Source organism: Drosophila persimilis, unplaced genomic scaffold (assembly GCF_003286085.1).
Source record: "Drosophila persimilis strain 14011-0111.01,24,50 unplaced genomic scaffold, DperRS2 tig00000000-arrow-pilon, whole genome shotgun sequence".
Classification (NCBI taxonomy): Eukaryota; Metazoa; Arthropoda; class Insecta; order Diptera; family Drosophilidae; genus Drosophila; species Drosophila persimilis.
The window spans coordinates 10,072,229-10,088,946 of NW_020825288.1; the positions used below are offsets into that span (position 1 = coordinate 10,072,229).

Sequence of the window (16,718 nt, forward strand, 5' to 3'; positions counted from 1 at the left end):
CATTCACATTCACACTAGCATTAAAACTCACAGCCAGACCTGGAGGCAACTATTTGCTCGGCAAATCAGCCAGAAAAGGGGGCCGGGACCGTCCCTCCTTATAGACAAACGCCGTGTGGCCAGTGTCCATTAATGTAAATCAACGTGCGCAATTTCATTTTCAATGCAACAATCTGTGGCAGTCAGCAAGGAGATTTTGCTTCGTTTTGTTGATTTTTCCGGCTCGAAATTGAAATCGCAACAAGTTTTTAATGAAGTGAATGGGGCGTACCGTACTGACCGTAATGAACGGAGTACACACATGCCTTTGTGGAGGGCAGGGCAGAGAGGACTGCAAGTGACAGTCGGGCGTTGAGGGTGTTGAGGGCGTTGCTCGGCAGTCGGTTTCGGGCTGTCAGGGATATGCAAATTTAAATATTTATTTTAATGGGCTGGACATGCTCTAGCTTCTGGCCATTGCATATCAATCATAGAATATTCTGGACATTAAAGACCGTGTTTAAGGCGGAATGAAGTCGTTGCGATCGCTTCGGAGAGCGCCTTCAGCCAGGTCAGTAACTGAGCTTTAGATCAATCAGCATCAATGTCCGACCGCCAACACCGCGATACCGCGATACCGCGATACCGCGATACCGCGATACCACGATACCGGTTAGACCAGCCTTGAGCCGGGTCAGATGCAGGCAGAAGGAGTTTGAAATAAAAGCAAGCACGATGCCCGTCTCCGATGACCAAACATTGGAGTGTTTACTATAATTATGTCATAAATGAAACAACCTGCCATTGCAATGGAAATGCATTGCTTTGATTTGGTACTTGGCGAGCTTCAGCACCCAGGACGGTCGCCCCATGGACGTAGAAACGTATTCCTCTCCCTCTCTCTCACTCATTCATGGGACTTCTACGAGGTAGTTGCGTGCTAAACTGGCTCTGTTATGTGCAAAGTATCTGAGAACAATGCATATTTATGAATGGGCTTGGCTGCGGCCAGTTTGCGCTTTCATGTACCTTGATGTCTCGTAATATATGCTGATACACATGATACACAAATGTACATATGTATATAATATGCTAGCGCAGTAATTCCAAATTAATGAACAGCATGAATTTCCCCATTCGGAGTTTCCGGTATAGAAAAATGGTGTGCGGCATGCAAAAATGTTGCACCAAAATCGAGTATATAGAAAATCTAATTTAATAATTTGCATATTTTGATGACGTCTCCCACTATTTACAGCCAATTGGCAATGTGTAAATTAATTGAACGAATCGCCGACTGCCCCACACACGAGCATCGCAACCTGTATCGCCGTATCGCCGTATCGGAGTGGCTCGGAGTGGGGACTACCTCTGCTACCATGGGATCTGTTGCCGTTGACATTTCGCTTAAAAAGCTTACCTTATCGGATGCGACATGGAACTCGAGCACTTTGAAACCGGTTTCGCATGCGGCCTATAAACAGCTGATCGATGTAACTATTTCTGCTCCTAACAGTTAGCCATAGGGGCCGTCACACTGCGTGCTGTGTGCCAGACACAGCATCTGGCCGGGATACCGGGGGCAGGCCGAGACAGAAACTGAGACTGAGACTGAGACTGAGACAGAGACAGACTTCGGAGCAGGCTCATTACTTCTGGAAATTATTGTCGACAGTTTTGTGGCTGCATGTTTAATTGTTGAAATTCAAAACTGAATGCAAAGCATAATTGTGGGACGAGCGAGATAGACATACAAAGATAGAGCGAGAGAGGTAGAGAGCATTGAACTTGTCTTAAATGAGTTTTATTTTGTTATTGTTTCGCTTTGAAATGCCTTTGGATGTTGGATACTGGATATTGCGCTTCGAAACATTTTTCAATATTTTCTGTTCTTAGAGAAACATTAACCGTTTCTATGAATATTTATAAAAATATTCGTACACCGGAAGCCAGACTCTGTCGGTTTGAATCTATTTTTATTTTCTATGTTTGATTAGTTCAAAAACATATTTTACAATTCTCTTAAAATTCAGTTCAGGTCCCGCACCTGCATTTCGGCTAAGCGAATTTTAAACGAAAATTTGATAAATTGATTAATTGTTCTCTCTTAATGGAACCGCCTTCCTTCGCGCTTTTAATGTTTCTCCATTCTGGCTGAGACACTGCCAATCGATCCTCAGCTCCAGGCCAAGTCTCCGGGCTTAGTATACGTGCATATTTATATGATAACTGCTAACACACATCCGCGCGGGCACACGAGTAGATACGATAAATCATTTTCGTTTGCGGCAACGGCAACGGCAACGGCAATCACACACTAAGGTTATAAAGTAAGTTCTTAGCACCTTGTGGCAGATGCCAGCCATAAATATGCGACTGCTTGGCTCTGCCCCTGCCCCTGCCTCTGCCTCTGACTCTACCCCAGCCCAAAATTCCAGTTCCGTTTGTACGCCGTGGACGTATTAATCTGCCTCAGGGGAGTTGCAACTTGCGATGCACTGGACAATGCCTGCCCCAGGCCGGATCATAAATTGCGTGTCTGTGAAAATGTAAACAGAACTGAGGCTGAGGCTGAGGCTGGTGGCAACTGGAGCTGCTCTCGGAGGAGGGAGACGACGATGGGGAAGAAAGGTGAAAAGGAAAAACATTTCAGTTCAGTTCGCAAATCATTTGGGAGGTCTATCAAGGCCTTCTTCAGCCGTGCATTGCATGCAACATTACAATTTGCAAGCAACAAGTTTGTATGAGCAAATGTGTTGGCAAACTTCATAAATATTTAATAAATTTAATAAATTGAGTGGCAAGAAATCCAGCCGCAGGGCACGCCTTTCTTGGTTATTATTTTTAAGCACTTAAATGATAAGAATAAATACAAATGCAGGGGACAGCGGGATAGTTTCTGCTGAGGAGTCGTGTAGTATTTATTAGCGTCTTGAGTTCGCTCTTCCGCAACGCCTAGAACCCAAATTCAAGCTGATAATAGCCTCTAAAGGGGTGGGTCGTGGGTCCATTACCATAACTATATTTTGAGAAAATGTGTCGGCAGCTTCATAAATATTTAATAAATTGAGTGGCGAGAAAGTCGGCTATAGGGGATACTTTTATGGTTATTATTTTTAAGCACCTGACCGATTAGAATTAATAAAAAGGGTGGGTCAGTTTTCGCTCTTAAGGATATGTTTTTAATGGAGTCTTAAGCTATTTTTTTCTATTCTCTCAGCACCTTTAACGTCTGGCCAACATGAAAAAAGTCCATTAAGTGCATTAAAAACTATCTGTCGAGCACTCCTTTAAAAAAGCACGTTCTCAGCTCAAATCTCCCTGCCGCCTGACTCTACTGGATTCTGGATTCCATTCCCTATAATTTTGCTCACTTAAAAAGCCATTGCGGTTTCACACATGTGGATTGGTTGCATAATGCATCTTTCTGGTGTTTTCACGGCCCCGAAAATACAAACTACTGCCCTTCTGATGGACGGTGTACAAATTATAGGGGCCCGCATTGGGAGCAGGCGCTCACACTTCCGATTGAATTAAGCGAGGCTTAGGACAGAGCCACAGCCAGAACCAGAGCCACAGCTCTTCGGCGTGGCTTAAAGATAGGGCGGATCAGGCGATAGGGACCTGTAATTGGGACCTTCTGGATAAGAGGGCTGATTATGCCAGCATTTGCATGCAAATGGTTTGGCAGGTTGTAAATACTCATAATACCACACGGGATGGGACACGATGCACTCTCTCCACTCCCGATTCCATTCCACTCATAATTGTATCATCTGGCAGCTGTTTCGGGAGCACTCAAGCCGCTCTGGAGAGGAGCTATCGCCAATTGGCATTGGCGATCCGAGCCGAGCCGAGCCGAGCCGAGATGAGCCCCGTCTAGACTAATTCTCTGCTCGTAAAAGAACTTTAATTGCAAAAAGGAGAAAAACATACATATTTTTATTGTTCATGTTAAGCGAATTGTTCTGGGGTCAGTTCCCGGATTGGATTGCTTCTGGCCTTATAATTAAGTAACCATTTGGAGCATAAATATGTGCATATATGCTATACATATGTATGTATAATCCCGACTTCGGGCGTCCATAAAGTCCGCGGCGCGCGGAGTCCGACGAGGAGTATTAAAAGTAATGCCAACATATTAACTGGAAATCTCGTAAATTATACACCCAAATGACCTGTCAAAGCTGCCAAGGGCTGCCAAGAGCTGCCAAGAGCTGCTCACGAGCACATTTCTCAAATATGAGTGTGAGTATGGGAAATAATAAAAAAACAAATAATGAAAACTACGCTCTGCGAGTGGTGGAAGCCGTTTGAAACTGAAATCGAAAACAAAATCGGGCAAAATGTATGGAACAACAATATATACATATGTAGTACCAAAAATACATTTTACAACTTTTTTTTACGAGCGCACCAAAGTTTTAGTTTTTTTGTTTTTGTTTTTGTTCCTTGGGGTTTTCGCGCGAAATGCGAGAATCGCGAATCGTCGGCCCTGCTAGTAAATGTTCTATACAGCCAGACACGGGTCCCGGGATATGGCCAAGAGCGCTGCCCGTCTTAAGAGCCCGAAATAAACGCAGGCGCATTAAATTAATTAACTTAAGTCGAGCTCTATCGATTGCCGGCCAAGACTTGCGACCCTTGACTTACCGAACACTCTCTTCCGAAGCCGATGCCGAAGCCGACTCCGATCGAAGTTTAAGTTTTTTCGGGATAATTATTAAAACGGAGCAAGAGTGTTCTAAGTTATGGATCAAAGATGGAAGCATGATAGCTATACTTAATATTACTCTCATCAAAATAAATGAACAAATTATACCCTACACCGACTGCACTATAGACAACTTTTAGAGATCTGCCAGAACAATAACCTCACGTCTGGAGGCATGATGACTAATGCTGGAGCTGGCAGCGCCAGTGTGGGCAGAAGGCTGCAGAAGGCTGAGCTAATGAGCCGTCGGACTTGTTCACTTGTGACTGAGAAAGAAGGCTACAAAGTTGCCAGCATGGAAAACTCGATTTGGGTTCCAGTTTGGGGCCCAAGACGGGTTAGTCAACTCCGTGCAGACGATGGAGATTACGAATAAGTTTACACGTTTCCAGACATCGAGGCCGCAACCTAACACAGACGGAAGATAGGCGCTGCCGAATCCAGCTACTGAATACTGTATACTGTCCGTGGCGTTGCTTGTGGAGGCGGTGCTGGAGCAGCAGGGAGGAGGAGATCGTCCCAAGCGGCCAGAGGAGTAGTGGTGTCCAATTGATTGACGAACTGCCCGCAGTTGACAGACACTCGCATTGTCTCTGCACTCATGCTAAACGATCTCCGTAACGTCGGATCGTCGGATCGTCGGATCGTCGGATCGTATCCCATGTCTGGCTGCCATAGCCACAGGATGGATAATATGCATTAAGAAATCATCGGTGACTGGAAAGTGCAACTGTGAAAATCTTTCATGCCTGCTTAGCTCTTTGATGAATGGTTATGTTGGATTGCCTTGACAGGTCTTCTTGTCATTGTCCAAAGATTATGCTGCTTTATGCTGCATTTGTATGCGATGTTGCTCGTGCTCAAGTGCAATTAGGGAGGGGAGCTTCGAACGTGGTCAGCCGACCGATGCATGAATGGGCTTGGACTTGGACTTGGACTTGGACTCTCGTGAGTCGCGACTTATTCGATGAATATAGGAAGACTTTCATGGACACAGCCGTGATTAGAATGCTACTAGTAATTCTCATATTAAGAAATGAGAAATGCATTCCTTAAATTCTAGAAAAATATCAACCCAATTGCATCCGCATCGATATACAAAACACAAAGGAGGCAGAGTGCCGTATCCAGGAGATCCTCCCTAAGCTTGAGGCTAGTTCTCCGATCAAAGCGATCCGATCAGAGGGGGACAGAGGTGTATGCGCGAATAGTCTAATCGGAGTATAAATGCGTGTAAGGACTGTGACCGGCAGCGTCGCCCTCAGGTGACAACTGTTGACAGCTCGCTGGATCTATGTTAATTGATTTCTTCACGGCCCGTCACCGACTTCGCTCCAACTGTCATTGTAAGCAATTTGTGACATGTGCCGCAGTGCCGTCTTGTCTTGCCTCGCCTTGTGCCTCGCCTTGTGCCTCGTTTTGCTTTCCTTGGCGTTCCTTTGATTGTATACCGTACAATCGTTGAGATCAGAAGTCTATCCTTGTTTCCTTAATCCTATTGCAGGTGCATTCCATCAACGAAAGATCAACAAATTTATTATCATTTGAAACTCATTAAATCCCGGGAAAGATACACCCTATTCATGGCCATGGTTGGGTTCTTTTGGGTACCGGGTATCCTATAGTCGGAACACCCTAGAAGGGCCTTCTTGCTTGTTTCTTCGTTTGTTTTGGTCAAGTCTGGGCTCGTCCTCGTCGCCGTCGAGCCTCTTCAACGGCACAGCAGAACAACAACAACTTGATTAGGCCTTCTGTCGGAGGCGTCTCTGCCCCAAATGCGTACGTGCCGCAACGATGTTGGTGGATCTGGTGGATCTCGATGCCTTCCCAGCGGCGGCGGCATATTGTGGCCTATAATTAGGTGGGAATCATTTAGAGGCGAGACATACCACGACTCCCAGACTGGCTGCCTCCGCCGTACTCTGTACATAGACAAGTCGGAATGAAAAAGCTATGCAATTTCATCTCAGAGTTTTTCATTTTCAATTTTCCTTCTGCACTTTATTAAATGGGCCATAAATATGTTTTGATACTAGTTGCCAAGATCACAAATTGAGCGAGTTGCAAGATTGATGATTGATTTGTCTGAGTTTGCTCAAAAGTGAGCACATACGTGGGTACGGGGGTACGTGGGTACGTGGGTACGTGAGTACTACAAGTTAGTTCAGAAAGAAATGAATCAAATGGGAAACTAAAAGAGATATCTAACGAGTCAGCTGGATTTTTAAACGGCTCTTAGTTCAGCATTAAAATGGTTTCAGGATATATAGCCCACAATGGTATAGTAGAAAAATGGCTATCCCTAATATTGACGGTGCAAAGAAGCGGTGAACAGAATATTTCTATAAAATATAAAACGAAATAAGATTGTAAACATTTTGTGAGTCATGTAATTTGATAATTCTTTAGTTTTCGAGTACCGGCTCTAACTTGCAGAGAAGATTAATAGCACCACAATCTAGCCATAACACACCGTTTTCGATAGAGGTCCAAGCGAATACAGAAAAAGTTAGACTCTACGGAACACGACTGTATTTGTTAGAGATTAGCAGTAACAACACACTTATACAGAATCAGAAGAAGCTAGCACACAGCCTTTATTTTGCATACTTTTACGAGTATTTTCCATATTTCCATACAATTTCATTTCATTTTAAAAAAACATCCACAACAGAAGCGCAAAGTTTGTCAATGTTCGCGGTTCATTTTCAAAATAAACCTTATCTTTTCGAACAATAAAGCAAACATTTTATTTGCCGGCGGATGAAAGACTCCTAGTTGTAACCTTACTACTTACAGGCAGGATTTTAGGGTACTGAGCCAAAGGATCTACCATGTCTTAATTTAAATTAGCCTTAAAAGAATACACAAATAAATAGGATAGCCGCTTGTTAAATCATATATGCATTTGTGCACTCTGTTAAAATGGATCTCATTGGGGCAGGCATGCAACGAAGACTTTTCTTTTAGAAAAGGTCAAGTCACTTCAGTAATCTTAAAACTGGATTCTGATATATTGTAAGTTTTTGATTCAATCCCTGATATATGTACATATATAGTTTACGAAGATAGCTTTGCACTTACCCAACGGTACATTGGCGCCATTCTTGCGATTAACGGAGACTGAGATCGGCAAAATGGCGGCGCCGGATGTGGACGATGGCGAGGGAGATGATGAATCACAGGAGCCCTCCAGCGATTGGGCTGGTGTGGGGACCGTGGACATGTGCGGATCGGCACTAGTAATGACACTGACCCCGCCACTGCCGGCCCGTCCACCAACGCCGCTGCCGCTTCCACTTCCGTTTCCACCAACACCTGCGCCACTGCTTGAAGCGCTGCTTGATGTGGCAACGGCGCCACTGCTCGAGCTGGCTCCGCCTCCTGAACTGCTGGTAGCTGGTCCAATGCTTCCGGCGTGCTCGTTGGGTGGAGGAGATCGGAGCGCCGTGTGCTGTGGCTGGTGCTGTGGATGCTGGTGGTGTGGATGATGCTGGTGCTGGTGGCTCTGGTGGTGCTGCTGCTGATGAGCCACTGTGGCGGCCGCGGCAGCCGCCATGTGTACTTGGTGCACATGAGCGTGACCATGCAAGCTGGCGGCGGTGGCTGGCCCTGTGGCTCCTGCCCCATTGTGGCCCCCACTCAGGTGGGACTGCGGCGGCTGCGAAGGAGCAGCCGCGCCTGAAGCCACTATCTGCTGGTGCTGGTGCAGCACATGGCCATGGTGCGAGTGCGAGTGGTGGCCATGGCTGTGGTGCGGATGGACGTGATGAGTGTGAACGTGGGCGGTGGCAGCGACGTGGTGGTGGTGGCCCAGCAGGGCAGTAGTTGACGTCGACGGAGGCGGCACCTCGTGCATGTGCAGGGCGCGCTGCTCGTCCTGCGCTTGGGCTCGGCGCAGGGCCGTCTGGAGGGCCATCACCCGCTGGCGGTCCGCCGTCAGCCGGCACTTCTCGCACGTGCAGTAGCGGTACTTGCAGTAGCGCTTGTGGCCCTTCAGGGTAATCTTCAGGCCGTGGTTTCGACAGCGGGCACAGTTGGGCGGTGTGCGCGGGGAGATTGAACTCCCGCTGGAGCTGGAGGCCCCGCCGCACACGTCGTTCTTCGAGTCGATCATATCCGAGTCAGACATGGTGTCGCTGTTCCAGTTCTCCTCCGAAACCATCCCAGAATATTCAAATGTCCTTGATCTTGGCAATTCCAGTTGGGACTGTAGCTGTAGCCGTAGCCGTAGCCGTAGCTGTGTTTCTGACAGTTTTCTACCCCGACTAGTTGTAGGAGCTTCTTATGGGAAGCATTTTTCGGATTGCAAGAGGGGAAAGTAGTTTTACTCGCACGTCGAGAGCTTTCAGCACAATTTATTAGAATATTATTGATTATTAGTGCGGTTATACATGTGTACGTCGAAATTATTCAGCTATAGCTCAAGGACTTGTCAAATTTATTCGATTAATGTATGTTTTAAGTATTTATTTAATATATTGGTATATATTGTTTATGGTTATTTTTCACTTGGTTATTAATCCCTTATTTGTAGACTCTTGATTGAATAGATTGTTAAGCACCTGAAAAGACAAGTGACGTATTTGCTGGTTATTATACAGAACAATTTCTAGAAAATAGTATTAAGATATTTGAATAACTAAACAATTTCCTGGCTAACATTTGGCTATATTTTCAATAATTGTACCCGGACGCGATGATGTAATGTATCGGTATGGAATCGGCTCTCCCTCCTATCGCCAGAGACGCAGATACTCGTACTTGCAGTATCAAAAGAGCTAGAAATATTTGTTAGGGTTGTGTTTTGTGTGTTGTGTTTCTATTATTTTTGCATGCATGGATTGTGCTGGCAAACAAATTGCATTTCTGTTTATCGCACGAGCTAATTTATCTCATAGCTTGCAAGCACCGCGGTCCGAAATAAATTTCATGCGAGCTGGAGCTGCAGGTGAAGCTCTGTTTCTATTGGCCGCCGGCTCTTGCATGTTTGCCCATCAATTGAAGGTAAAATCATCCAAAATTATTTCGATTCGATCGGTTACGCCCCCCTTACATAGGTTGACTCAGTTCAGATTTGTTTCAGATATAAGTAACGCCTAGTGGGTGGAGCTGAACTTGCAGATACATTGTATCGATACGAGCGAGGGATCTGTCGCGGCAATATACTCATATACAACTATCAAAGTCTATATATGTATGAAGACGGGCTCTGGCAGATGCGCAAAAATCTGTACAGGGAGAGTGTGCTTAAATGATTGCCTCTACTCTTGACATTTTGAACTTTTCCAGCAATAAATGTTTGTTTTTTTTGGTACGAATTGTAAAGTTTTGGTGAAAATGCCAAAGATCAGCCTAGGCAATCCAGTTAATTAGTAGTCGTTAAATGTATTTTACTGTTCTCTGTATTTTTCCATATCTGTTTATAAAATTGGGGAAAGATTAAATGATTTTGTTTTCTTTTTGTTTTTTAATTAGGAAATGCAACGCAAAAAAATGTTAAAATACTTCAAGCAAATTCAAGGCTAGATAAAATAATATTTCCTTTCTTGCAGCTATTTATTTTGCAGGTGAAACGCCTCGGCTTCCGAGGCGTATGCGCAATAACGGCTCGTAGTTCTTGCAAGTAATTCATTTTATATTATGAAGAATAATTGAAGGGATAATCTGTGGGAAAAGCGATGCACCGGTACGCCTGTATATGCTGAGTAAACACTGAGTAATTCACAATTTTTGTATTTTTTTTTTTTTACAAATTTACAAATCTTTATATGGAATTTGCAATTGTCAAACAACAATAAATTCAGTTATTACCTTTTTAGCAGAAAACTTTGTTATATTTAAATATTTGTGCATTATTATACGAATTGTTGAATTATTTGTAATAATAATTAAGCTTGTATTTTTAGGTAACGGTATTTATGTAGAAGGTCTTTTGTTTTATTGTTATGTATGTAGCTATTAGTTTTTGTAAATTTTATAAATACTTTCAAAGATTTTAGTTTATAAATCGTTGATTTTGCTTTATTTTGCTGAACTCCTCATGGCTTATTCCAATCAATTTACTCCAATTATATTGTTAATTCTTGCTATATATGTAGCTTCTGAGATATCGGTTTGTAATTGTCACACAACAAACAAAAAATCACTCGAGCATTTTCACGCGATCGCACTTGAATTGCAAATGCCGCCGGCAAACGCGAGCAACCTGTCCACTGAACCACCAAACACCGTCTAATTAGGCTCTTAATTTTAATTGAGCTTCACAATGCAAAAAAATTAATATTTATAGAGTCGCTAAGATCTGGTATCGATATGGATAACTCCTGAAATCGCTGCGCGTGTCGCGAGCCGAGCTTCTGCTGCTGCTGCTTTCCGATCTGAAATCTTTGGCATGCACAAGGCAACTCGCATTGGGGCGCAAGACGCGGATGCAAAGAACTCAAAAACGACGAGCAGCGCGGCTGCCCTGGTGTTGGTACCCGTGCATGTGATGTGCCAATGCGAGAGAGTGTGTGAATACCATGTTTGCTTGTGTTTGCGTGGACGTGGACGCGGACGCACACCGCCAACGAAACGGAACCGAAAATCGCATCGAGAGAGGAGAGGAGAGCACAAGCGCTGCTGACGACTGTGCACAGTGACTCAAAAGTCGTGGTTTTTCGGTAAAGCTCTGTTAAGTTTCGAGCCGTTTCAAGAATCGTTGTATGAGTGAACAGGGTTTCGTTTGGGGAGTAAATGCATATTCATTTCTAAAAGCTCTCAAGCTGAATCAGTATTTTTACTAATTTCCCCCTATTTCTGCTCAAAGAACCCTAAAAGCACTCCTGGCGCAAAACAATTGTCTGCGGACCACTGTGCGGCGTTGACGCTGCGTGCATTTGGAGAAATGTGGGGGCTGCACACATACACACACTCACACACAGCACACTCACACACAACTACGTACGAAACCCAGCCCTTGTACATAGGCAGCCTCACACACATTGGCTGGGGCTGTCGCTTTGTTGTTGCTGTCGCTTTCGCTGCAGTTGTTAGTTGGCTGCTTGTTGCAGTCGTCGTGCAACTTGTTCGAGTTGGTTTCGATGTTGGAACGGGTTGCATCGCAGTGAGTTTTCGCCTCTTTTCTGTATTTCTGCACACTTGATGTTTTATAGCATTTGTTTTGGTTATTGCTTCGTGCTTCCAACGCGTTGTGTACGAGTATGCTAGAGTGCATTGGGGTAATGTTGGACAGACCCCCATCAACGGTCAACCATCAGTTTGTATGCCCATGTCTATCTCTATTCACGGACCGATACCGGCTGGGCTTTTGTGAACGGTTTTCCTTCATTATACAAGTACACAACTCTATTTGAAAACAGTGCTACATCTATTGACCCACTTGGAGAACAAATCATACTTACAAAGAGGTTTTTTTAGACCGCGCCAACATCCAGAAAGGAATAAAGCGATCAAACAATAGCCTCACCATCAATATTTGAATTTGAAAATCTTGAAATATTTTTCAGTCCGGTAAATTTCTATCAAATCGCCATAGAATCGCCATCCCTGAGGCATTGTATAGTCTTTGGTTTGGCACTACAATCTGTACAGACACATTTCATAGCCATTTACATATACATATGTCTTTAATGACCACAATCATAGATAATATAAATAATATATTAATATAATAAGTAATATAATACCAATCGATACAATACTTTTGATATTTCAACAATATTAATTCATGAATTTCACTATTTTTTTATTTAAGTTTGTTTTGAGTTCAGTTTCGAAATAAAGATATGTATGTTAATTTCTAAGCATCTAAGATGTTCTTAATTTGAGATAAATTGGTGGAAAACTGTTGAGATGAGGTCATTCGTAGAAACAAAACTATCTTGGATTAATCGGGAAGCGCATACAATGTTCGTCCATCTATTCTCTTGGACTTTCTTTGAACAGATGTGTATTTGAATTCGAATCGAGTTTAATCTAATTTGCACTTTGGGTGACATGAGGGTGACTCAGTGAACTGGCTTATCTAGTGCAGAGTTTCCGTGGCTCTAGCGTCAAACCTATAGACGACCGAAAGACCGACCAGACACCAGCTCGAAAGATAGGGAAAGTGGCGAGGCAGAGGCCCCTAGTAATAAGCAATATGTGAGTGCTTCTATCGATAAGAACAATGCTACGAAGTGTTGGTTTCTTTAACAATAATAACTTAATTTCGGGGCCTAAAGAGTTAATTACACATTTTTGCAAAGAGACAGGTAATTGAGCATGCAATGCAAGATCTTGTGATAACGGAGCACACAGTTCGTGCTGTTGCCGGCCCCCGCCCTTCTACCGACGCCTTCTTCGACCACGGCAAAACGTTGTTACTTCTGGCTCTCTGTTCGAGTATTTTGAAAAGTGCACACGATCGCTTATCTTGCATGTCGCGACTAATTTGTATTTGAACAGAGAGCAGTCCGCAGCGCAGCCCCAGAAAGAGCGCGGTATCGGTATCTTGCGGAGAATGGCAATTCTATATTTGCTAATTATGTGATGGAACGGATGGAAGCGGCAAGCGTCAAGCGTCAAGCACACAAGTACCCAAGCGCCCCAGCCTACAGCACTACAGAGCCGGAAAATCGCTTACTTGGAGCATGCTCCGCAATGGGATTGTGGTGACTGGAGCGTTAAAGCAGGATCCTGATCTGGATGGCATTGGATTGCAGGAGGGCAAGAAGAAGAAGAACGTTTGCTTAATTAGTCCATGTCAGGGCATTTCGCGAAAACTGGTTAGGATCGGAGGAGCCTGATAGGAGCCAGAGCTTCAGGCCCACTGGCATTTATGAATGGCCACGTTCAGTACGTTCTGTAATTTATATGATAATTTTGTAGTAAATGGCAAGTGAGCGGACACTATTCCGGACATACATATGTATGTACATCTAGAGCACTGCGTGGTTTCTGGATCGACAATAGTATGCACCAATCACTGATGAAGTAGATTATCCATAGACAAGATTGTCGTGATCCAAACCTAAGTTAAACTAGCGACGGAAACCGGCTTGAGCACAGCTCACTAATGCTGTTACTTCTCCCTCGCCTTCGTACATACAAATGTAGATAATTTATATCTAAAAAAACCCGCTTCCTTCTCTATTTGCATTTCTTTTATAAGCACACAGACTTTGTTTGTTCCAGATCTCCTTACAAGGCGGCGAGGTTCCTGGACCGCCGATCGTCCCCGAAGCCGCCGTCGAAATGATATCGACTGAATGGATATGGATGCCTTCTATGCAGCTCCAAACATGACCTGTTGCAGTCGTTTCCTGTTCAATTTGGTAGTCAGACAGACAATGGCCATCCCCATCCGACTCCCCGTCGCAGTATGAACCGAACGTAATGCTGCAGTTATAGATGGCAATCGGCGAGCATACTCGTAGTACCTGCCGCTATCGCCATTAAGCCTTGTACACACGAGCATTTATGTCAGGCAATTACAAGGCAGTTTGCAACGCCCACCGAGGGCAGGGCGCAGGGAGAGGGCGATAGGGGCTCATGTGGTAGCCGAGCGCATTCACAACTCATTGTGTACTTACCGCAGACAATGAGAACAGTTCGCTGGCAGCGCGAAGTATCAGCCGGGTCCACCTCTGCGAGTAGTTCTAGATGTCTATCTGCATTTGCATCTGCTTCGGAGGTGTGCTGCTCTTGGTTATGCAAGCGAGATTGTCTCCGAGAGCTGCGAGCTGCGAGCTGCGAGAACGAAGAAATGCCAGCCAGAGCGGGGGAATCTGAGTGAGAGCGAGTGTGGAACCGCCAGCGGGGACCGCACCCGCACCGAGACAGAGACTCGGGTGTCCCCAGTACACCACCACCGGCAATAATAATTTTTTGTTATCTTTTGCCAGACAAACTGTAGACGGCACTTAGTTTTCTGCGAGAAAATTCGTTAGCTGTGGCGCTCTGCGGCGAATACTCCATTTCAGGTCTGCAACATACCGAAGACGTTTTCAGACTTTTAGGCCTAGCGAGCCAGAGGTAGGGCAAAAAAAAAACACGAGTCGGACGGAGCGCGATTGTCTGTGGAGGCGAGAACCAACTCACAGAACCTCACTTGGGTCAACTTAAGAGATCGATTTCGGTGTGGATCTGTTCAGTTCTTCTCGGTTCGTTTTGGATCGGTTGGGGTTACGACTGCGAATACGACCACGGAACAGACACTGGCCGCAGCATGCACGAGCGCAAAGGACGATCGATGCCAGCAAACTGGTTGCAGCCCCAACGAAACTCTGAGCACGACACCAAGACCAGACCAGCCAGGCCGACTAGCATGTGTTCACAGAGACGGGCCCGCCGACTGTCGTTGCTTTGCTTTTGGTATTTGCACTTTGGTGCAGCGCCAATAAATGAGTGTGAGATTAGCCAGCTGGAACGACTGTTCAATCACCTCCAGGTTTCGAAATAAACGTATGTGTACCATACCCGTAGTGGGAAAGTTACAAAATAAAATTAAACTAACAATTACAATAAATTATCATATCTATAAACATAACATAAACATGGTCCAACCAAATTGCAGTAAAAACAAAACAATAACAAAAATTAATTAAAATTAATGAAAGTACATACACTACCAGGACTTGTAAAAATTCTCGATCCAATGACAAGATTAGATTAAATTATTAAAATATTTGAATACATTTTTATACTCAAACTGTAACAAAACAAAGTCCATAAAAAAATGTACCCAATCAATATATTTATTTTGTACCCCCCGCTGATCCAAAGTGTGTTGAACGAAACCGATAAGCTGCAAACGAAAAAGTGTCGGGAGCGCATTGGAAAGCATCTTGGGAGAAGGCGAGAGAGATCGAGAGAACCGAATGTGAAAGAGCGATCAACTGCGGGGTATCAATCGTGAGCAACCTTTAAGTGTTACTCTCTTAAGCGCTCTCTTCGTCGTGTGCTCTTTTAGTTGCCGCGTTTGTTTTCGCCAATCTCTGCGAAGCAGTAGAGTGGAGCAACTTTGTTTCCGTACATTGACGTCTGTGCATAACATGCACCCGATCAGTTCTCTTACTCTATCCACTCTCCCACTCGCTCTCTCTTTGTACCTTTTATGGTGAGAGTCGTGCTTGGCCGTCTAGCCGAAGGCCTGTGATATAGGTCGGCTCCCTCTGCTCCGCATTAAAGTATTGATGCAAATTTATGTAGCGCCCCGATATGCGTGTGCAATGTCATACACATTAATCGCATTCATCAGCTTCTTTTCATCATCGGCCAGGCCCAGGGTATAGTTCCAACAGATAAATGTTTTGGAGCGCAGCTCCATTAAAAGCCTCTTCTTCCCCGAGGCGGTGCACGCATCGAGAAGACCGCATCGAGATCCTCGAAAATTGTAAACAAAAATGGGAATGCAGTGTAGACCACTATCCGTTCTTGATGAGATATTTTTACTTCCACAAGATTTTCAGGAAGTGCGGTATAAATACATACAAACCACATAAAATTACATAAATAAAAGCACTTAACTTATTTTTTCCAGCATAATGTACATATCTACTATATATGTACGTCCGAAATCGATTTTGTATTTTCGAATTGGGAGAGAAAATCAGTTGGAAACAGGCAACCGTCCTGTTTATAGTAAAAGCGTATTTTGTGGACAGCTGGGATCTGCCCCTGGGATCTAGGATCTGATCTTTGGAAGTACACTAAAAGAAGTCGAAAAAAGTCTCTCGGTTTCGTTTCTATGCAGCACAACTTGGTTTTTTAAAGCATAACTAAAATCGTTTTTTTTCAACTTACATCCATGATAGTATCTTCAGGTTAACGATAGCATACCATAAATATTCGATTGATATTCATGAGTTCACACGCATTTCAGCCTACCTCAGGATACAGTGTTTGTGAAGAGCGGCTTGGATACTCGTAAATCAATTAGCAGAGAGCGCAAGCGAATGGCAATCGGTAGGGAAGAGTATCTGGCAGATACGGAACCGAAACGAAACCCGTTTATCGTGCCAGTTGGGTGGATACACGC

The 16,718-nt window shown here is 44.3% G+C and overlaps 1 protein-coding gene across 4 annotated transcripts in view; it reads right to left on the bottom strand.

The window, feature by feature from the left end:
* Window positions 1–15,016, bottom strand: part of LOC6588536 (protein doublesex) — a 48,152-nt gene extending 33,136 nt beyond the window's left edge. The window contains exons 1-3 of one of the 4 annotated variants that reach the window (XM_026984142.1): window positions 14,675–15,016; window positions 14,272–14,609; window positions 7,778–9,258 (exon numbers count right to left, since the gene is read on the bottom strand). In XM_026984142.1, the coding sequence (XP_026839943.1) occupies window positions 7,778–8,858 (1,081 nt within the window). In that variant the 5' untranslated portion in view covers window positions 8,859–9,258; window positions 14,272–14,609; window positions 14,675–15,016. Of the gene's footprint in view, window positions 1–7,777; window positions 9,259–10,507; window positions 10,526–14,271 lie in introns of those variants that run through there. The other 3 variants (XM_026984141.1, XM_026984143.1, XM_002013110.2) reach the window with 3 other exon arrangements.
* Window positions 15,017–16,718: the final 1,702 nt, after the last annotated feature.